Source organism: Dasypus novemcinctus, chromosome X (genome assembly GCF_030445035.2).
Source record: "Dasypus novemcinctus isolate mDasNov1 chromosome X, mDasNov1.1.hap2, whole genome shotgun sequence".
Lineage (NCBI taxonomy): Eukaryota > Metazoa > Chordata > Mammalia > Cingulata > Dasypodidae > Dasypus > Dasypus novemcinctus.
In genome coordinates this window covers 26,386,025-26,409,781 of record NC_080704.1, presented here as the reverse complement: position 1 = coordinate 26,409,781, position 23,757 = coordinate 26,386,025, and the positions used below count along the sequence as shown (strand labels likewise).

General features: G+C 45.6%; 1 protein-coding gene across 1 annotated transcript in view; it reads right to left on the bottom strand.

Moving 5' to 3' along the window:
• The window catches only part of PTCHD1 (patched domain containing 1), a 59,305-nt gene extending 37,910 nt beyond the window's left edge, over positions 1 to 21,395 (bottom strand). Inside the window, exon 1 of the mRNA XM_004465457.5 lies at positions 20,830 to 21,395. Within this exon, the coding sequence (XP_004465514.1) occupies positions 20,830 to 21,180 (351 nt within the window). The 5' untranslated portion in view covers positions 21,181 to 21,395. The remainder of the gene's footprint in view (positions 1 to 20,829) is intronic.
• Positions 21,396 to 23,757: the final 2,362 nt, after the last annotated feature.

Sequence of the window (23,757 nt, the reverse complement as noted above, 5' to 3'; positions counted from 1 at the left end):
GCTTCCCCCAATGATAACCTCTTATGTAATTGTAGAAGGCACTCAAAACCAGCAAATTGCCTTCATAGACTATTATTATGACTACAGACTTTACTTAGTTTTCACAAGTTTTTGCATGCACGCTTTTTTTTGGTGTAGAATACTACATGATTTTAAGACAGTTTTTACATTACCACTTTTTCTATGCAGCAGCAGTTCTCAACTCTGCTTGCACATTAGAATCTCCTGGGGAAGTTGTAAAAATATACCAATGTCTGGGCCCCACCCTCCATCATGATCCAGTCCAGTGCATCTCAGATTTTCATGTGCACACAAATCACCTGGAGGTCTTACTAAAATGCAGATTCTGATTTAGTAGGTCTGGGTGGAGCCTGAGAGTCTGCATTTCTAACAAGCTCCCGGGGGATGTGGCGGCTGCTGCTGCAGCTGCCAGTCTGTGGACCACATCTGGAGTAGATCACACTGTTTTCAGACCAATGGTATATGGCTTGGTCATGGCATTTTTCAATTCCTCAGGTGATTCTACTATGTAACCAGGATTAAGAACCACTCAGTTATGTGATGGGATTTGAAAACTGTGTGAACCTCGAGCATCTGTTTAAATGAGGGGTTCTTAACCAGGGGTCTGTGAGTTTGAACTGAAGTTCAAAAAAACATTATTCTTGTGGGAACGCGTTAGTGTGGATATGATATATTTATTAAATAATACATAGTATAGTGTGGCCTTAGTAAGGGGTCGGTGGTTTTCACCTGACTGGCAAAGGGGTCCATGGAAAAAAAAGGTTAAGAAACCTTGATTTAAATCATTGTAGATCATTTTAGTTTCTTTTGATGATCCATTCAAATGCCAAACAACTCTCAGAGTTAAGAAATCTTCCCTTCTACATAATCTATATTCTCACTGGAATTTAAATGTATCTAGTGTGAACTCTCTCAGCTTGTCTCTCACCTCCATTTCAATTTATTCTCTATACTTTTGCCCATCTTGACACAAGCAGGAAGGAGAAACTCTTTGCTTTGATACCCAAATTCTATGAATGAGACTGTACCACTTTACCACCTAGTCTCTTCTTATTCCGTTGTTAATTGGCCTCCAAGCCCACAGATATTAGAAGAATGATCTCTTTCTGTAGCACCTGAGAAGACACTTTCAGCTGCCAACCTAGTTTTCTATCTCACAGAGAAAACCCAAGTCATTGGATGGGAATTACCTTCAACCTGCTGCTACCATATCCATAAAAACACCTATATCTGCTCCCATTCTCTCCTCCTGTGAAAATCGAGGCCATGATCTTCCTTCTCTCTAAAGCTAATTCCTATTGTTGTGTTCTGGCTTTCTTGTCATTCTTCTTAGTACAGTTTATCCCTTCTTTTCTCATATTCTCAAACTCGAACTATTTCTTCCAATGAGCTTTGAAACATGCTCATGTCCCTCTACATTTTTTTAAAAAAGCCTTTGTTGGCCCTACTTCCTTTCCAACTTATTCCCCATCACCCCTTCTTTAAGGAGTCCTTTACATGGAACTGTTTCCAACTGTACTACAAAGAGTACGCTTTATGCTTGTTAACTTCATTTCCTCAACTCCCACTCACTTCTCAAACCATTCCAGGCTAGACTCTATCCCAGCATTCAACCAAAACTCAATAGTGACTTCTAAGCAGATACAGCCAAAGATACTTTCCAGTCCTCATTTTCCAGAACCTCTCAACAGATATCACAGTTAAGTCAATAATACCACATCAAAGGACTACTTGAAAATAGCTGAGATGGTTAAGCATGTTGAAATATCCATGGGAATGCAATAGGTTCCATTAAGGCATGGGGCATGGTTTGTTCACTGCTGCATCCTCTACTATGTGCCTGGAAAACAGAAGGTGGTCAGTAAATATCTGTAGTTTGACCGAGCCCCTCCCTTTCACCCAGGATTACTCACTATTCTGTCTCTGGCACTTCTGATCTTGTCACTGAATAAACTTTTCTTGGGCAATGAATTCCACCTCCATGGCTTGACTTGTCACCTTTATGCAGAGTAATCCCCAGTTCACGTCAACACTTCACCTCTTTTCCAAACTCCAGATCTGAATTCCCATCTGCCTCCTGAAGATTTGCAAATACATGTTCTGCCAATTTTCCAAATGGTTTATGTCCAGAAGCTAAATCTTTCCTCCCAATTTGTTCTTCCACCTATTTCCTATTATGGTTCAAAGCATCATCCTCTTTCTCTTCATCCAGGTGGGAAACTTCTAAGCCAACATCACCCTTTCCCCTGTGTTTCCCCCGTGTTCAGATGCAATGAACCCCAAGTATTATTGGTTCCATTTAGTATGGAACTAGTATTTTCAGTGTGTGTTCTGAAGCACATTGGTCTCTTTAGACCCTAGGAATGTTTATAGGGATCACCAAAAAAAGTAAAAAGCATCCATAAATCAAATAAACTTGAGAAATGTTGAGCTAGACAGAGTTAAATAGGTTTCTTTACAGAAGAACTTTAATATGCCATTGTGCGTCCGGCATGGGAATCCAATATGGGGATAGCTCATGTATTGTTTCTCAAAGTTATCTGGTCCCAGAACACCCCCTCCCCTTTTTTTTTGAGTTCCAAAGCTAACTTTTTCAATAATTTTGGAAAATGGTGTTTTAATCTATCTCTTTTCTTCTCCTTATGCAATTATCCAAAACAGGAGGTCTCTTGTTTACAGTCTTACAGTAGACCCCTGAGTGGAAGAGGGGTTCTCCCTATCTCCAATGTCTTGCTTCTTCAATTTAACCTCTACACTTGTATAAAACCTGTCCTTATAAAAGCTAGATCATGATGCTCCCCAGATAGCCTGTCCCTTACTCTATCCATGTCATATATATACTTACTCATTACAATTACAGAGCTCTAGCAATGACACAGGAGTGGTGAAATCTCCAATTATAATAGTGGATTTATCTATTTCTCCTTTCAGTTCTATCAATTTAGCCTCATGCATTTTGATGCTCTTTTATTAGGTGCATTCATGTTTAAGATTGTTATAGTTTCTTGGAGAATCAACCCCTTTGTCATTATGTCATGTTGCTCTTTATCCTTGATAATCTTCCTTTTTCTGAAGTCTGCTTTGGTTGAAATTAATATAGCCACTTCAACTTTCTTTTGATTTGTGTTCGCATGGTCTATCTTTCACTATCCCTTTACTTTTAAGTTATCTAAATCTTTATATTTAAAGTGGATTTCTTGTAGACAACATATAGTTGGGTTTTATTTTATCCTGATCTGCTTTGACATACTTTGTCTTTTAATTAGGATATTTAGACTATTCACATATAAAATGATTATTGTTTATAATGCTTCCATTTATTGCATTTGTTCTTTGTTTTCTCCCCCTCTTTTTCAGCCTCTTCTGATTTTAACAGGGCATTTACATGATTCCATTCTATTTCCTCTCTTAGAGTATCATTATATACTTATGTTTAAAATATTTTAATGGTTGTCCTAGAGTTTACAATACACGTTTGTTTTGTTTTTTTTAAAGATTTATTTATTTATTTATTTATTTCTCTCTCATTCCCCCCCTACCCCGGTTGTCTGTTCTCTGTGTCTATTTGCTGCGTCTTTTTCTTTGTCCACATCTGTTGTCAGCGGCATGGGAATCTGTGTCTCTTTTTGTTGCATCATCTTGACGTGTCTGCTCTCCCTGTGGGCAGCACCATTCCTGGGCAGGCTGCACTTTTTTTCACGCTGGGCGGCTCTCCTTATGGGGCACACTAATTGCGCATGGGACTCCCCTATGTGGGGATACCCCTGCGTGGCACGGCACTCCTTGCGCGCATCAGCACTGAGCATGGGCCAGCTCCACACGGGTCAAGGAGGCCCGGGGTTTGAACTGCGGACCTCCCATGTGGTAGACAGATGCCCTAACCACTAGGCCAAGTCCGCCGCCACAATACACGTTTTTAACTAATCCAAGTCAGCCCTCAAATAATTTTATACTGCTTCATGACAGGGTAGGTACTCTATATTGGAGTAGTTCCTATTTCTCATTCCCATCCTCATGACATTATTGCAATTCATTTCATTTACCCATATGCTATAATCACCCAATGCATTGTTACTGTTGCTTTAAATAGACAGTAACCTTTTAGATCAATTAAGGAGAAGAAAAATAAAAGACTGTATTTTACCCTCATTTTTTCCATCTCTGACATTTTTCTTTATGTTCATGTAAGTTTCTGACCTATACCATTGTACTTCTGCTTGAAGAACTTTTAATGTATCTTGCAGGGCAGTTCTGCTGATATGAATTCTCTGTTTTTATTTGTCTGAGAAAGTATATCTCCTTCATTTTTGAAGGAAACTTTTTTTTTTTTTTTTTTTTTTTTTTTTTTTTTTTTTTTTTTTAAATTTTTTTATTTTTTATTGAATTTGTAATAATATTACATTAAAAATATATATGTGAGGTCCCATTCAACCCCACCCCCCCACCCCCCCTCTCCCCCCCCCCCAACAACACTCGTTCCCATCATCATGACACATCCATTGGATTTGGTAAGTACATCTTTGGGCACCTCTGCACCTCATATACATTGGTTCACATCATGGCCCATACTCTCCTCTATTCCATCATGTAGGCCCTGTGAGGATTTACAATGTCCGGTGATTACCTCTGAAGCACCATCCAGGGCAGCTCCATGTCCCTAAGACGCCTCCACCTCTCATCTCTTCCTGCCTTTCCCCATACCCTTTGTCCATTATGTCCACTTTTCCCAATCCAATGCCACCTCTTCTATGTGGACACTGGATTGGTTGTGTCCATTGCACCTTTATGTCAAGAGGAGGCTCAGATTCCACCTGGATGCTGGATGCAATCCTCCCATTTTCAGTTGTAATCACTCTAGGCTCCATGGTGTGGTGGTTGTCCTTCTTCACCTCCATCTTAGCTGAGTGTGGTAAGTCCAATAAATCAGATTGTAGGTGCTGGAGTCTGTTGAGGCTCAGGATCTGGCTATCACATTGTCAGTCCAGAGATTCAAATCCCCTAAATATATCTTAAACCCCAACATTAACTGCACCTCCAGCACATTAGCATGAAAGTCTTATGAAGGGAGATCCCATCTGAGTCCAGATTCATCACACATAAACACCATTTCCAAAGAGGGGCCATCTGCCCTGGTAGTTAACCCCATCGGCCATGACCATAACTCTGAAGGAAACTTTTGCTGGATATAGAATTCTAGGTTGGTGGGGTTTTTTCTTTCAAGACTTTAAATATTTCACTTTACTCTCTTCTTGTGTGCTTTCTTTCTTATGAGAATTTTTTTAAAAAGATTTATTTTTATTTATTTAATTCCCCTCCCCTCCCCCGGTTGTCTGTTTTCTGTGTCTTTTTGCTGCGTCTTGTTTCTTTGTCCGCTTCTGTTGTCGTCAGTGGCATGGGAAGTGTGGGCAGCGCCATTCCTCGGCAGGCTGCTCCCTCCTTCGCACTGGGCGGCTCTCCTTATGAGTGCACTCCTTGTGCGTGGGGCTCCCCTACACGGGGGACACCCCTGTGTAGCACGGCATTCCTTGCGCGCATCAGCACTGCGCTTGGGCCAGCTCCACACGGGTCAAGGAGGCCCCGGGCTTGAACCGCCGACCTCCCATGTGGTAGACGGACGCCCTAACCACTGGGCCAAAGTCCGTTTCCCTCTTATGAGAATTTTGATGTAATTCTTAGCCCTGTTCCCCTGAGATAAGGTGGTTTTTGTCTCTGACTTCTAAGATTTTCTCTTTGACTCTGCTTTTCTGCAGTTTGAATATGATAAGCCAAAGTGAGATTTTTTGGTATTTATCCCCCTTGGTGGTCTCTGAGCTTCCTGAACTCAACTGTGTTTTGGTGTCTATCATTAGTTTTAGAAAGTTCTCAGCCATTATTCCTTCAAATATTTCTTCTGCATTCTCTCTTCCTTCTCCTTCTGATATTTTAATTATGTATAAATTATACCTTTTGATTTTGTACCACAGTTCTTGGATGTTCTGTGTTTTCTTCACTGTTTTATTTCTTTGTGTTTCAATTTGGGAAGTTTCTATTGAGTTATCTTCAAACGCACTGATTCTTTCCTTGGCCATGCTGAACATACTGATGAGTCCATCAAAGGGATTCTTCCTTTCTGTTACGGTGTTATTGATATCTAGCATTTCTTTTGCATTCTTCCTGATCCTGTTTCCATCACTCTTTACATTTTCCATCTGTTTTTAGCATGCTGTCTATTTTCTCCATTAAACGCCTTAACATATTAATCATAATTATTTTAAATTCCCTGTCTAGTAATTCTAACATTTGTGTCACATCTGAGTCCTGATCCGATGATTCCTTTTTCTTTTCAGAATATGTTTGCTTCTTTTGACATGTCTTATGACTTTTTGTCAAAAGCTGAACTGAGCTAAACAGTTCTTTAGTGTGAGGACTTTTGCTAATCTGGTTAGAAATTGGATAGATCTAATGCTTATTATAGCTATAGGTAATAGAAGCGTCAACTTCCTCTATGGGCCTTGTTTTTCCTCTCCTCAATTTTTTTTTCCCTTTGCTATGTACTAGTCTGCATCTTGCAGCTCTTTCAGTTGTAATACACTATTATTTTGCTGGAACCCTGTTGGTGTGGTAGTGAAATGTTGGGAGGGGAAATGTTATATAAGTTTCTGGTTAAATCTTGGTTTTCAATGGGACCTTGACAAATATTTCTCCAGTGGTATTGATTTCCCCCCTCCCCCTACACACTTCCCTGATGGCAGCATTCCCAATCTCTTTCCTTGAAGCCTGATCCCTGTTGCCTCTGCCCCTGCCCTTAACTGAAGGGGGTTGTAGTGGGGAGGAATTCCCTTCTGTCCTCTGGGATAAGATTTCGGCATTGTACTCTGGCAAAGTCCTTTTCCCTGGCGAGTAAGCCTTTTTAGAGATGACAGCTATGGGTGGGTTTGTGAGTTTTACAATCATTACTTTCCCCCTCCACTTGCCAGAGCCATGAAGGTACCCATCTCCCTCAAATCTTCACCATGAGAGGCTGGTGGGATTTCTAGAGGGAGAGCCCAGGCAAGTCAGAAGCACTCCCCCACCCCTCTCTCTCCCTATCCCCACCACAAAGGCTATGACTGCAGGCCCCAAGGAGTTTCTCCCTCTCCAGTTAGTCCACACTTAGCCTCTCACAATTTGTCAAAATTGTTTTCTAAATGTCCTCACCAGTTTGTGGCTTCTGTGGCTTCTGCTCCAGGTAAGCAGATCTTGTCATCTGTTTCTCTTTGAATACACCTGTCTCTCCAGATGGTGTGTTTGTGGGGGTGTCAGTTTGACCTGTGACCTCGGTTCTCTGATGTCTCTAAGAAAAGTTGTTGATTTTCAGTTGTCTTGTTGCAAAGAAGGGGAGCAATGACTTCTAAGCTCTTTACAGGTAGGGGCTGAAATGGAAAGTTCCTCTTTACTCTGCTATTCAGTGAAATACTACTTCAAGGCCATAAGCCTTCCCAAATCTCTCCTCTCCAGATTAAGCACTCCTTCTATGATTTCTGTGGATTTTAGTTAAATGTCTAGTACTCATTTCTTTTAGTCTACTGTACTTTGTATGTAGTTAGAATTAGGGGCTTACATGTCTGCAAACCCCACTAACTTGTAAGTTCCTCAAGAGCAGGCGCCATGCCTTCCTCAACTATTTCTGTATTTCATGAGGCAGTCTGCTGTAGTTAGTTTTAAAATGATGCTTTAGAAGCAAGACCTGTGTTTGCATCTTGGTTCCACCACTTATATGTTATATGACCTTATCGTGTGTCAGTTATTTTATTTGTGAAAAGCAGCATTGTCCAATAGAGCCTTATCCAATGATGCAAAAAAGTTCTTTATTTGCATTGTCCAATACAAGCACATGTGGCTTTTGAGCACTTGAGAAATGGCTAGGGCAACTGAAGTACTGAGTTTTTAATTGTCCTTAATTTTAATCAATTTAAATTTAAATTAACAACCTCATGTGGCTAGTAGCTTCTGAAGTAGACAGTGCATATCTTAGGCTTTGTATGTGTAGACAATGGACAATCAGATATGCAATATTTTTCTCCTTGGATCATTCATCATAAAACCATAGACCGCTGCAATATACTCCCATTACCTGGGAGTATAAGGCCATATCAGCAAAGCTTCTGGTTGCCCAAAAGCGATCACTGACTATACACTTTTTACAAAAGGAGATGATGATGATCACTGACTATACACGTTTTACAAAAGGAGATGATGATGCAAACAGGCCGACTGGGTAACTAAGGTGTCTGTCCTCCTCCCCTGGGCATCCAGGTAGGCTGGTTCTCTTGCCCTAGACAAAAGTGTGCTTATGTATTCAATGCAGATCTTGTGAGATATTTCTGTGGCCTTAGGCAGTTTGCAGGTTATAAAGTTTGTATATACACATTATCTCCTTTTATTTCCATAACCCTGTAATGACAATATTGCTTGTCCCATTTTATGGTGAGGATCATGACATTGAAGAGGTTAGGTGACTTGCTCAAGGATACATTCATGGTTCACGATCTCAAACACAGAACTTTGGGTTTCTGAAACAATGCTCACTCATTCTGCCAAAGCCAGTACTTACTGAACTTCGTTCCAGTTCTTTTCCACCTCTTTCTAGCAGCACAGACATCAAACAGTAGTTTATACTGAAAATTAGCTGGCAAGGCCCTTCCTGTGGACACCTGACCTTTGGCAACCACAGAATGAGTCCCTGTCCCAGAAACGCCACGTGTAGCTCCTATTTGTACCTGCTGGGCCTTCTGGTTTGCTTTAAGGGAAGTTCCTGCAAAGGCAAATGGCAGCTTACCCTGTGCGGGAAGCCCTTAGAAGAAAGGACATTTCAGAAGTCACATGGTGTGATAACAATTTTACAGGGTGGCCGTGTATGTGACATTTCTCTTTCTCCCTCCATCTCAGGTGTCCTTTCCTCTACTCAGCCCCTTTTTTTGGAAATCCAGCACTTAGTGACAGGCCCCTCTGTCTGATATACCTGCCTTAAACTGCAAACTTAAAAGGTTCAGATACATGTAGTACTCTTTACACAATAGCTATTACAATATCATGCAGAATTCACTGCTTTCCAAATAACTTTTACATTCTGCTTGTACCTGTTGGCCAGCTTCTACATGGAAAGACTTCACTTTTAGAATGAGTCCTGACAGCTAATTCCTGGGAATTAGCTCTCAACGTGTGGTTTCTGAACCAGTGGGAACAGCATCACCTTGGGAAGCTGTTAGAAGTGCAGATTCTTGGGCCCCACCCCAGTTCTACAGAATCAGAAACTCTGGGTATGGGGTCTGAGTTTGGACAGGCCCTCCAGGTGATATTCCCTCAAGTTGGAGAAGCACTACTTTAGACTAAGGAGGCAAGTAAATTAGGGTACACAAAGGTTCAGCAAGGTTCCCCAGGTCCACTAAAGCCCTGCTGTACTCAAAGTGTGCTCTTCAGAACCACAGCGGCAGCATCCCCAAGCAATCTCTAAGAGCTTGTTAGAAGTGCAGAATCTCAGGGCCTGCCCAAGACCTACTGAATCAGAATCTGCATGTTAATGAATTTGCAAGGCGATTAGAAGTACATGGTGAGGAGAAAGTGGCCACGGTGGCTGCTGGGGGTAGGGAGTGGGAGGAAGAGATGTGATGTGGGGGCATTTTCGGGACTTGGAGCTGTCCTGGGTGGTACTGCAGGGACAGTTACTGGACATTGTGTGTCCTCCCATGGCCCACTGGGTGGACTGTGGGAGAGTGTGGGCTATGATGTGGACCGTTGACCATGAGGTGCAGTGGTGCTCAGAGATGTATTCACCAAATGCAGTGAATGTCTCATGATGATGGAGGAGGTTGTAGTTATGTGGGGAGGAGTAGGGGGTGGGGGGTATATGGGGACCTCGTATTTTTTTAATATAACAAAAAAATAAATAAAGACAAAAAATGGTGGAAAAAAAGGTACATTCAAGTTTTAGAAGTGCTGCTAACCCTTCTTAAACTGAGGTTAGTTTTGTTTCAAGAATTCAGGCATAGAGAACCAGGTGGGATAGGAATTTTCTTTGCTGGATTTGATTCTGAGCCTAAATAATTATAGATTTCTTTTAGGACCCTGTAAGAAGGGATTAAAAAAGGTGTATGTGTGGCAGGGGGAGTGCACTGACCTAAATGATCAAAACGGCAGTCAGCAAAATTTTACAACAGTTCACAGCTTCAAAGGGCTCGATGATCACTTTGCCTGGTTTTCCTGATCTCCTGCAATTCTGACAACACTCTTCCCTTTGAAATGCTTGCAGATCTACTTAGGTCGGCAAGATTTCTCAGGGAAACACTCATATAAATGAAGTGAGAGAGAATGATCAACTCTCTCACTTAAATCGCTGGAGAAACCCTTTTTGGCTGGCTGTGAAAAGTGGCCCAAAGAACCTTGAAACCTGAACCTGCAGTCTTCAAGAACCTTTAATTCCAAGACACTTCCCTGGGCAGACCACTAAGGCTCTGCGTGCAGAGCCCTCACTGAGCATGAAGATGAGGTTCTGGGCCTTGAGAAAGCATCTCAATGAGCTGGAATGTGATCCACCCATCAGCGGCTCTGCCAGCCTAAGAACTTTCTGTGGGAGGAGCTGCTGGCTCAGCAGTAGCATGAATCCAGCCGCCTGTAATGACTGAGATGGAGTCATTAAAGACCAACGAATTGCCAATCTGAGTATTGAGAGTGTAGATTGAGCACCCATTATTGCCTGTTGGATCAAAGAGAAAAATGCCTGCATGTGTCTTTACTCAACAGGCAATAATGGCTCTGAAGGAGCTGGCGCATGGAAGGAAATAACAGTCCTTTTCAAAGCAAACAGTGATAATGATAATGCTAACACACCTTAAAGAGGGCTCTGGTTACACAGTGCTTCACGTACCTTGTTTCATTGTGTCCTTACCATAAGTGGGTGCTGGAGATGCTGTTACATCCAGTGCAAATGAGCAACCTGCTTCTTAGGGAGGTTAGGTGACTTGCCCAAAGTCACATACTTATGAGGACTTGAGGATTGTTTTCCTGACACCAAATCCAGTGTCCCGTTCACAACAGCTAAATTTGAGCCTTGCTAATGTTGGTCCCCAAGCCAGCAGCATCACCTGGGAGTTTGTGAGAGGTGCAGGATTGAGGGTCCCACCCCAAACAGGCTGAATAAGAACTGTACTTCACCAAAATGCCCACATGATGTGTGCGCACAATGAAGTCTGAGGGCCTTTACTCAGTAAGGCCACTTGCCTGGATGCTAAACCAAAGCAAGAACGAAACAAAAGCCTACAACTCATACCTCACAAAATTAAGATACTAAATATCACAAAAACTGCTTTCATACTTAGAATGATAGTTCCACAGCAGAGATTTATTTTTTTTCCTTGAGATGACTGGATGATATTGACAAAGCCATGGTAATTAATGACAGCAGGAGACCCTCCTGGAAAAATGGGCAAAGGAATTTCTATGTTTAAAACTAAAAAATTAGTAGTTAGAGTTTTTCCATTAAACTCACTAGAGGTACACTGACCTTGTAGTAGTATCATTTTTTAAAAATCACCTCTTAGAACAATATTTTCTGTAATCCTGGGCCTACTCCTAAGACAAAAGAGACTGAGTAACATCAGGATGGTGATCTTTTAAGCACTGATGCTCTAGCTGAGAAAATCATGTGTGTTTGGTCTTTAAAAAGTGTGTTTGTTGTTTACCTTAGAGCATGGGTGTGGCCAATGTTTTTGAGACTTTTCTTCATGCAAATAAGGAAATCTGTAGCTTGGAGAGCTGACTTCGAAGGTACTCGCTGGAAACTGCAACATGTTCCATCCTCCCACATCCCACCCTCCCACATGGGAATGGACAACTTCCAGACTGAGGTCAAGTTTATGCCTTTCTGAATTGTACCTGGACCAGAGGAGGTGTCACATAGTTGGTTTTCTAAGACTTTCTCCTCATGTAAAGTAAATGGCAGCAGATCCCAAAGCAGCATGGGTGCTTATTGCTTATTCACAAGTTTGAAACCAAGATTTTTAAGGATGAAAATGAAGCTAGATCTAAAGAAGTCACATGGCGAGGCTACTAGGCAAAATTACATTTGACCAAAATAAATCAATAAGGAGGAGAGTACATTACCCATCCAACAAGTCACCAACAAACAACAATGTATTAAGCATCTGCTGCACACTCCACATTCTAGCAGGCTCTAGGAGAGATTTGGAAGTATATTAGACATTGTTCCTGACCTTGAAAAACTTATGATCATGCTCAAGAGAAACTATCACACAACAATACAGCAAGTCATCTTGATGGTCTAGAGTTAAGCACTAAAGGATGTGGATATGACTAAAAGCCAGATAGAGTTAAGGGAGGGAGGAAGCCATGAATCCGAGAAGACCTCATGAAGTAGGAGGCAAGTGCATTCAACTTAAAAGGAGTGAAGGCATTTCTACGGAGAAGAACAACACAAGCCCACATGTGAAGATGGGGCTGTGAGAAGGTGGGCCCGCAGACTTCTGAGTTCATCAAGGGAAGAGTGGCTAGATACATGTCACTCAAATGTCGAGGTTGGGGATATAAGACCACTACCACTCTAGACAAAGCCTAGGGGTTCCCAGACCCTGTTTGGAATCATCTTTACCAGGATCCAGTGGCAAAACTGAAGATGGAATTTGCTTGTCAAATTCCAGAATAACTAAATAGCTATTCTTGCCTGTAGACACCAAGCCTCATGGAGATGGGGTAATGTTCATCCCTTCATTTAACAAGATGACATCCCCTGTGAACCTGGACCCTCAATTTCTATATTTAAAACCCCAGGTGGGTGTAAGATTCTGTGGCAGATTCTCTTGGGGTCCCACCCATATTTTCTCAGCTCACAGTCACCTCTGCATGTCAGGGTCTCTTACTGAAAACAGCTATAGCACACTGCCTGGAGGTTTTTTGTTTATTCGTTTGTTTTAAATACTTATGGCTTTAGGGGCACATACAGCATCTGGAAGTGTCAGATATTTAATGACCTCAGATGGATGAAGCTGAATCAACCACTGATGGGGAGTAACGTAAATATCTGGCCTCCTTGCTAACAGTTGGGGTAACCTGGACACATGTCGTATAATGTTGCCCAGAGTGCCACAGTGAGACTGAGCCCCAGCTGCCCACAGTGGACCCTTGCTTGAGTACTGCACCTTGATTGGCTTCTTGCTACTCCCTATGTTATTTTCCCACTGCCGAGACCATCTCCCAAGATAACCACTTGCACTCAAATCTTTGTCTCCACTGCACTTGGAGCCTGGGAGGTAAACCTAAAGTGGAAGATCAAACAACGGGGATCTTTAAAATACCAGATACAATATTCTCCAGAGGATTTCTTAGAGAGAAAGAAGATAAAAATAGATTCTCTATTCCCTCATTGCCTCCTTTTGTTCAAAATATGAATTCTAAAGTTGAAGGCAAGGACATATTCAGGGTTTCCCATAACAACTGGTGTTGATTTGCTTGCTTTTTTTTTTGTCTTTTAAAGGTTGGAGATTACTCACCTCCCCTGCTGGTCATTAAATCAGTCTGGCAGGGTTCCTCGGAAGTTCTGTGGCCTTCCGAGTGTGTGGCGGAGGCTGCGCAAGCAGTGCTGCAGACAGGCCTGCTTGCTGTGACGTGCTACCAAGCAGGTGATTTCAAAGGTCTGCTTGAGTCTATCTCAGGTATCATCTGGGGCTCACCAAAGCCAGGTACCGGATGGTGCATTCACAAAGGTCAAAGTTGATCAGATCACCAACATCTAGTATTTTTCTAGCTCTCGTGCTAAAGCGTTCTGCAACCTCTCAGGTAGGAAACAAATAACTTCTTTTAGCTTACGTCTCTTATTTATCATAAGGAATCACCAGTTAAAATGCCCAGCCGTTCTGTGAAGTTTGGAGTTCTGATTGAATCCTGAGAGAGTTCAAGGTTTTTTTTTTTTTGTTAATTAAAAAATAATCATCCTTCCCTGCACTACTATAGCATCTTTCAAGGTAATATGAGTCACTATAAAGCTGGGCTTCCTCTCACACTGTAGCTTTATATTTAAGTTTCAGTTCATCCATATTTTAAACTAAATATTTTTAGTTTATATTTTAAACTAAAATATGGATTAGAGTGGACTTACTGGTTTTCTACTATAGAAGTATTGTGCCTCTAGCAATGGGAGAAATTGTATCATTGATGTGGAGACAGTCCGTGGTAGTTGCTGAGGGCAGGGAGAGGGAAGAAGAGGTGTGATGTGGGGGCATCATCGGGACTTAGAGTTGTCCTAAATGATATTGTAGGGACAGATGCTGGACATTATAGATCCTGCCATAACCCACTGAATGGACTGGGGGAGAGTGTAAACTACAATGTAAACTATAATCCATGCCGTGTAGCAGTGCTCCAAAATGTATTCACCAAATGCTATGAATGTGCCACACTGATGAAAGAGGTTGATGATATGGGAGGAGTGGGGTGGGGTGAGTGTGAGGTATATGGGAACCTCTTATATATTTTTTAAAGTAACATTTTTTGTGATCTATGTATCTTTAAAAAAACAATTAAAATTAAAAAAATAAAAAAATAAATTTCAATTTAAATGAGCAATTTAACCCAAGTTTGTCCCCAAAGTTTATCTACATGGTGAAGTACAAGATTGCTCCTGATAGCTAAATGAGACAAGTGGCATGGACATTTGAAGATACTGGCCATGGAACTGAAAAGTGCTCAAAGGTCAGACTAGCCTAGGCATTACCTGGAGTATTTGGATCACCTTCTACAAAATGAAAAGACAATGAAAAGGGATCTTAATCCCTTCTGAGTTTTCCCCCAATGCAAAACTAAAGTGCAAAAATGCAATTGGCTTTGGCCCAGCAGATGCACAAATGCAGCCCTTTGCAGGCCTGTGCTCCATCTTTTCTGAGAGTATCCATTTGAGTAACTGGCTGGAAGGAACCGGACTGCTCAAGGCATCATAGCACCTCACCAAACAAAGCACCTTGAGATACTTGGAGCAGATTTTGGCTATGAAGTTAATCCTTGAGGTCCCTTCCAAACCCAAGGTTCTTTGATTCCACATTCCTTGGATGTAAGCTCTCTTTTGTCACTTTATGCTCAGAAAAGCTGAATGTCACTGACTGCTGAGGGTAGGGAGAGGGAAGAAGAGATGCGATGTGGGGGCATTTTCAGGACTTGGAGTTGTCCTGGGTGGTACTGCAGGGACAGATGCTGGACATCGTATGTCCTGCCATGGCCCACTGGGTGGACTGGGGAGAGTTTAAACTACAGTGTAAACCATTATCTATGTGGTGTAGCAGTGCTCCAAAATGTAATCACCAAATGCAGTGAATGTGCCATGATGATGAAAGAGGCTGTCGATGTGGGAGGAGTGGGGTGAGGGGGGTGGGGGGTATATGGGGACCGCTTATATTTTTTGAATATAACATTTAAAAAAAAATAAAGAGAGAGAGAAAAAAAGAAAAGCTGAGTGTCTGGAATAGACAACAAAGTGCTGCCTCCTCGGCAGGTCAGCCATCACACTGTCAGGAGATGGCCAGGAACTATTACAGATTGAAGTTTACAGGCTACTGATAACGGGGACTCTCTTAATTGATGAATGGCAAAGGCCAGTGCCAGTCCAGCAGCTTTGCCATGCAAGCAGTTAGACCGCCTTTGGTTTCTTGGGTTCCTTTAGAGCAGTATTTAGACTATAGGAGAGAGCAAGATGACTGCGTCTTAGGGAAGATCTGGTCTCTGCCCAGTTGCCCAGGAGCACATCTCCTCAGAGGTCATATTTACCCCCAAACTTTTATAAGACTTTTTGGGTGTGAACTTCTCCTTGGCATTTTTTCACGTTACATAATCAATGTAGCTGAAAAAAAACCCTAACACGGGCAAAAGGAAACTCACAAATAAACCCAGGCGGGCAGGGTTTCTCACTTCAGCACTAATGATGTGTGTGTGTGCGGGGGCTGGCTGTGCCCTGGAGGAGGGTGAGCAGCATACGGGGCCTCTGTGCAGCCCCTCCCCAGTTATGACAACCAAACATGTCTCCCTGGGGGGCCAAATCGTCTCCAGGGCCTTAGAGGTTATCTTTACAATATTAACTGCTTGAAATGGCTCCAGTGAAGGAATTTTGGAATGCAGCATAGTAACTTTTAACGTAAAGGCCCAGAGAGTAAATATTTTAAGCTTTGTGAGCCACATATGGTCTCTGCAGCATCTTCTTCTTTGTTGGCGTTATAGCTGTTATTTTACTTTTCAAAATGTAAAAACTCACTCTTGGCTTGAAAATAGACCGGAACTTGCCGACTCCTAGACTGTTGAGGAAGAAGTGAAGGTGAGTCCTATAATGACTGAAGGGGCTGAGACGGTATTTGGAAAACTGGGATTTTGATCCGGCTATAGGGTCTTTGTGACCTTGAGCTAGCAGTTATGTTGCCCTTCTTGAAAATTCGGAATTAAGTAGCTCCTAATTAAAGTCTATTAATCTTGTTTTGCAACTTCATTCTATTCAATGTATTTAAATATAAGAGGTTTAAATGAAATAGAAACTTGATATTTGAACCAAAGGCGATTCCTCAGTAAATGGAAGGATATCCATGTGGTGAGGACGTGCCCTTTTCTTGGTTTGGAATAAAATGCTTTATGAGGTTCCTCTAAAGAAGAGGACATTGTGTAAAGGAAACGTCCCTGCCCAATTTCAAAACTGAAATATGCTTTGATATGACTACAGAGGTTATCAAGGAAGGAAGAATGGCATTTTGGAAAAAGAGAAGCCTAAAAAATTGCCTCTAAAGTTATAAAAGTAAAAATGTCATTTTGAAAATACATTTCAAAATAGTTTCTATGGAATTTCCCTTACTCATCACATAAATGTCGAGTCAAGGCAGGCAGGTCTACTCAACAAATATTTCTTGAGGACTCCTATGTGCCAGGAACTGTGTGAGATACTTGCGTTGAATACACTTGGTCCCTGTCAATGAACAGCACACCCAAACAGGAAATAGCTACAAAGATTGAGTCATGTACTCATCCAGAGATTTCTCTAGCAAAATAGTCTATCTTAGTATGTTGCTAACTACAAACCTGTTATGCTTTACTATTACTATTAGAGTTTTCTATATGTGGATTTTCACGGACACCAGACAGAATCAGTAATGAACATGTCCTTATGATCTAATTACCACTGTTAGAACAACGATATGGGATGGGATATAAGGCTTTGGTCAAATATACTTCTTCTGGATAGCAAAAACTGTATGTTTTAAATCATTCAAGTAGTTTCATTTTCTCAAACGAGAGGCAGTAAATTTTAGTGAAAAGAGCACTGGACTGGGAGTCAAAAAGCCTGGATCCCAGAGCTGGTTCTGCCCCTGCCTTTGTTCCTTTGACAAGTCAGTTAACTTCTGAGGAGCAGTTTTCTCAACTGTAAAATGGGGTAACAGCACTTTTCCTGTTTACCCCAGGGCATTTGCTGTATTTGAACTACTACATGTTTATGACCTATAACATGCTATAGGTGATATCATTTTTATAAGGACTGGGCAAAACTATTTCTTCTCTCTACATGGATGATGCTGAAATAAATCAACTATTATTTTGATCAATTATCAACAGGACCTTCTTACACTTCATGTCAGGTGATCACAAAGAAACTTATCTGTAAAAGCTCACGAGGCCCTACACAGAATTGTGCTCTGAGAATAACATCATGGATTTTCTGTTGAAAGATAATAATGAGCTAAATTTAATCTTCAAGTGAAATGAAGACTTTTGAATATCTACATTTATTTAAAGACGTACAGGAATTAATGGTTGATCCCTTATTAGCACCATCAGAGCCCACCTACTTCGCTCAAAATTGCATCTTCGCCTCACAGCCCTCAGAGGAAAACGCTGCGAAGGAGAGTTACCCCTCTCTTCTTTTAGGATCAAATTCTACACCAGAGTCAGGTATAGCAATCTTGTCATATGCACAGATTTGCAAAAGTACCTCCAAACCATATCAGCTGGAATTTCAAATGTAGGTTTTTCTGGGTTACCCTCAGTCAACCTAGCTTTTCTTTTTCTTTCTTTCCTTCTTTTTTTTTTGTCATCTCCCCTCCCAGCCTGTTTTTTTTTAATCAGAAAGTAGCTGGACTAATATCTTGAGAGAGCTACTCCTTCATTGAATAGGTGCAGTGCCAAAGAATTATGACAATCGAACAGGTCCACTCATGCTTAAAGCTGTTCCCTGCACAGCCCTGCAGGTTATCTCCTCCAGTGCCGTAGTAGGGCCTGAGAAAGCCTCAAACCCTTGTTATGCTTTGTCCACGACACTGCAAATGTGATCCATAAAACAGGCAGGGACTTGGGTTTTGTACAGTGTTAACTGCTATCCTTGATGCCAGTAACAAAGTATCAGAATAACACTGGCAATAGTAGTTAGCAGTGACTCTTTCACTCCCAACACCTTTTGTAAAGGACAAACCTTCATCACGACTCTAAAGGAAAAAAAAGGGAAGAAAAAAAAAAAGATAAGCACTCTCTCCCACACTTTATATTACCATGGCTACTGAAGGTCCATTTTCCTGTTTCCCAGCTCCATACCTACCAAAAATAGGGGTTGGATGCAGAAAAAAAAATGGATATATACATTTAAAATGAGAGGTTATTTCTTTGGTTTCAACAGACCGGCTTGTTATAACCTGTATGCACTCATCTGCCCAGATGGCCATCAACTAGAAATGGCTTGACCACTGCTTGGCTTGGTGTTGATTTTACCCAGACACCTAGAACCTGTAAACCCTTTAAAACCTTTCCATTTCTTGAAACAATCCACTGACTCAACCACTGTCCTTTAAAGTTGCCCTTTAGACATGTGAGCAAAGCTGCCCCTCCTGCTCCCCTCTCCAGTCCCAGCCTTCTGTTATAATACAGTTTTCTGCCCCCAAACTGATCAAAATCAAACAGGGGAGAAAAAAATCCAGTTGAAAAGAGCTTTGATGTGCCTGTTGATGTCTCATTAACCTTGAGAGTGAATGTAGCTAGGGACTGTCCATCACAGTGGCATGATGGCTTGTAAGGAAAAAAAAGGCCAGTGGAAACCTCACCTCAGAAAAACACACAAAGAGAAACATTATTTAATAGATCATCTATCAAAAGATGGGGCAGCTTTCCAACTGTCAGGACTTGCTAAATTATAGTTTCCTTAAGCCTGTGATGAATCTACTACATGTTCTCTTGTGAAAGTGTTCAGAGCAGCATTTATCTGGGTGGCAAAATGTATTCACTGAAGTATTGAAAATAAAAAAACAAAAACACCTCAATGTTGGAAGTATAATCATGAGAAAAGCAAACATCTTGGGATGAATGTTACTAATGTTCCGTAATGTGTGAATAAGTGCGATGACTTGTGTGCCATTAAACAAATATCATGAGCCACCCCCACATCAGAAGGTCCTAATTCCTATGAGTCCTAGTCAGAGTCCCCTCATTACTGACTGCCACTGATAACATGTCAACAAAGAGGCAGGAAAATAAAATAGGAAAATTAGCCTGTCTATAGAGACAAAGGGTTACCTGTAGGGGCAAAGAGGAGGAGAGTGTTGCCCAGGTTCACTGGCAGGCTTCCCATGGGATAAGCGGGCTAGAAATCTAACCAGCCTCTAGTCCCATCTCTGGGCCCAAGACCCCCATGTAACCAGCACCTGCCACCCCTCAGCCCCAAGAGGCCAGCTGGGACTGCTTCCTATCTGACCTCCCCAGAGGAGAGCCTTCAGTAAACAAGCCCCAACTTCTCACTGGGGACTCAAATAGAACCTTCTCACCTATTTTTGCTGTTCTCTTCCAGGGTGTCCAGTTTTCCACCCCTCGTCCTCACTCCTCTGCTTTTCTTAGGAACTTTGCTGAAAGTTATCACCATTCACCTCACTTTTCACATCAAATTCCCACCTCAGGCTCTGAGCACAACCTGTTTCTGGGAATGTCGCCGTCCAACCAGCTGCGAGGTTGCCCGAGCTCTTCTCAGAGCCCCACAACCAGCTTCTGTCCTCACCCTCGGGTCTCTGCCCCTCACCCCAGGCCCAAATGCACACAAATAAAGGCGCATCGGGTCCCTCTTTTCCCAAAGAAGTTTTTGCCATTCAGAGGAAAGGAGCTACTGTGAAAGATGCTGTAACTGCGAGTGACAAGCATCCTACCCTATCCTAGAAAACAGAGACCACGAACTCACTCTGGGTGGCGAGGATGGCAGGGCAACCCCCTGCCCAGGCCCGGGAGGGAACATGCCTCTTTCTGGGTGGGTGGGAGGAATTTTCCTCACCATGCCAATTCATAGTGCTCTGCTCCCTCCCTTCCCCTCCAAGCAGCCTTTCCCTACACACTTCGGGGGCCAGAGGAAGGGAGAGAAAAAATTGGGGACAGGGGAGAGGGGGTCTCTGAGTCTCCCGAACATAGTATTTTGTTCTCAAGTTTACAGGGCTTTCCAGCGTGTCTTCTCCTCTCGTTCTGCTCCTTCCTGGCCCAGTTACCCCAAAGCCTCCCCGCCCCCAAACCCACTGCGACCAAAACAAGCGCACAGAGGCCGCCGCCGCCCCAACTGTTGCAGCAGCTGCCCGGGTGGCGGCGGCGGCGGCGCGGGTAGGGCCGAGCCGGGACGCTCCCCGCCCAGGAAGCTGGGAAGCTCCCGGCGGCCGCCGAGGGGCGCGCGGTGCAGAGGAGCCCCGACAGAAGCCGCCCGGGATGGGTGAGGCGGCGCTCCCCTCCCGGACCCCCACGCACCGCCAGCCCGGCCGCCGCAGCCGCGCCGGCGGAGGCTCCCCGCGCCCGCCCCGCTCTCACCTTTAAGATCAGGTCGGTATGATGCTGGTCCAGCATGTTGGCTTTCTGGAAAGAGGTGACGATGACCCGGCCGTAGCGCCCAGGGGTCTGCAGGTCCGAGTAGAGCCGGTGCTTGGAGCGGTTGACCGGGAAGAGGCTGTTGACGAGGTTGCGCTCGATCTTGGCGAGGCTGTGCTGGGGCGCCAGCAGGTGCTCCACGCTCTCCTCGACCTGGTAGCGGCTGAAGCTGGCGCCGAGCAGGATGGAGATGAGCACGGGCGCCGAGGCGAAGAAGACCGGGTGACTAGCAATGAAGTGGCCGAGCCGGGAGAAACACGTCCTCAAGCCCCTGTGCAAAACCTGCCGCAGCATCCTAGAGCAGAGCGGGCGCGGGAGGAGGGCGAGGCGCACGCTCGGCGCGGGCTCGGGCGGCGACGGCGGCGGCGGCGGCGGTGGTGGCGCCCGCGGCAGCGGCGACGGCGGCGGCGGCGGCGGCGGAGGCGAGACCCGGAGCTCTCCCGGAGCCGCGGCACCACCATCGGGGAGTTGCGCGCCGCGCCTCGGGAGGGTCCCCTCGGGCCGGAGACACGCCCTCCTGCCCGCGGCCGCGCGGAGAGCCCCCCAGCCTGGCGGCCTCCGCGCCGCCCCCACCCCGCCCTACCCCGAGCGCCCTCCCCACCCCCCGCCGCCTCCCCGCCGGAGGGGCTGCGCGCTGCGCTGCCGCGTCCCGGCTCAGCGGGGGCGCGGCCCCAAGCAGCCCCCGAGGCGCGTCATGACCCCACTCACCCGACCCCCAAGGAAAACGACGGGGGTGGCGAGCGGAGCGGCGACGGTGCTGTCGCCGGGAGAGACTGCGCGCCAGCCCGGGAACACGAGGACGGAGAATTCCAGGCTACACCCAGTCCCCTCCCCTCCCGACCCTCCCCTCCCCCGGCCCGGCCCGCCACTCGCGTCCCTCGCCTTCCCTGCCCTCCTCGGGCGAGACCCGGAGATGAATAAAGAAATGGCCCCGATCTTCCAAACAAAAAGTAAAGAGTTCTCCCGGGGGCCGCCGGGCGGGCCGGCTCAGAGCCGAGTCTCCCCAGAGGCCAAAAGGAAGAGGCTGAAGACTGCGTGCGCCCAGGCTCTTGCCAGGCTCAGGTGGCGGCGCGCACTGGCGGGTGCCAAGTGGGGGTGGGGAGCGAAGACGCTCGAACGTGACAATCACGCCTCCTCCCAAGTAAGAGCCATTTAAAATACCCCCAACACTGCAGCTTCCGCGGGACCGCGGGCTCCGGCTGTGCGTCTGATGAGGCACGTCCACCCAGAAGGTGTCTGTGGAGAATCTCTCTCGCCCTCATTTAGGTTAGCTCCAGAGTGGATTGGGGCCGGGCAGTTCTGCGCGCACCCCACAGCCTCCCCACCCCGTCACCCAATAATAAAAGTGCTGATAATGATGGTCGGTCAGTCGGTGGAGGGCCCCCCGGACTCCGGCTCTTAGACCTGCCTTCTCCACCTCCTCTTCCTCCTCTCTCTGTCGTCACTGGCGGGTCTGGGGGATCTGGTGTGTCGGGGCCGGCGCGGGCGCCCCCGCGAGCTGAGTGTTTGAGAACGGCTGGTCCGGGGAGTCGGTAGCGTTACTCCCTGCATTCCCCTACCCTGCCCTCTCTTCCCTCCAAATGCGCGGGTGTGGGAGCGGGGGGGCACCTCATCTCAGACCCGGAGAGATTCCGTTTTGCGAGCGTGCCGAGCCGCAGGGGGCGCGGGGGAGCCCGGGGGGCGCCCTCCGCTCGGCAAAGTTGGGCGTGTGCGTGTGCGCGCCAGCAATGAGCTCGCCGGCAGTCGCTGTGCTTCCCCTCGCACTCCCCCTCCGGAGAATTCCCCCGAGAAGGCGGCCGCCGGCTTCGGCCCGGGATAGACCTGCGGCGGCGGCGGCGGCGGCCGGAACGGCCAAGCACAGGTACCATTCAGCGCGTTCCGTTGCGCGCTCCAATCCCCTGGGTCCGTCCACTGTAACTGGAGTCTGGGCCACTGAGGCGCTCTGTTCCGGCCAGGGCGGGGGGCACGGGGACCCGGTCGTGTTGAGGGGTCCCGAGGATGCGCGGTCCGAGAGCTCTCTCCCTATCACGCGCCTCCGGTCACTCCTGCTAGGTCTCCCGGTGCCAAGGATCGAGTGGGAGGCAGCGGCGGCCGGAGGCGCGGTCCCTGGAGTGTGGCCCGCACTACTGAGTATGGACATGCATATTAATCAAAGCTGAAGGAAAGGGGATTGGGAAAGCAGGAGGAGGAAGAGAGGGAGGAGGAGGAGGGACAGAGAAAAAGAGAGAGGAGAGAGGAGAGAGGGAGAGGAGAGGGGAGAGAGAGAGAGGGAGAAGGAATGGGTGGCAGAACGCTTCTCAGGGAGGCATTTACCTAATGTTCCCATCCCAGACTCTCCAACGCCAAAGGGCCCTCACTTCTCAAACTGAACTTGGGAACTTACACGTTGGAAACAGGAAGTCGTGGGTTGGGAAATCCTCCTTTTGGTTCCTCTCCTTCCCGCATCCCAAACCCTCCTCCCTCCAGTCCCTCAGCATCACCTGCAGTTGCTGCGTTGCCCACCCCTGGGGTGCACTGCCCTGCCTTGCTTGTGCTCGCTAGGTCTTTCCACCCACCCATACCCTCGTCCACTTTTCTCTGCTCACCCTCGCCATTGCCCACCACGCTCCTCGTTTCCTAAGGCGCTGCAGGGCGCCTAGGTCCAACAGCTTCCAGCTATCCGCCTCCCCCCAGGATTGCCACCCCCCAGGATTGCCACCCCCGGGAGGGACACATTGGGAGCAGCTAGAAATTCCCGCACCACCCCTTGCGCCCCTCCCCCAGCATCTAAATTTCTGCTCGCGGAGGTGCCGCTGCTCCGCAGCGCTTTGCTGATTCATGATGATCGCGGAGGGAAAAGCCTCATTGACTTGTGCCCCTGCAAGCAGCGAG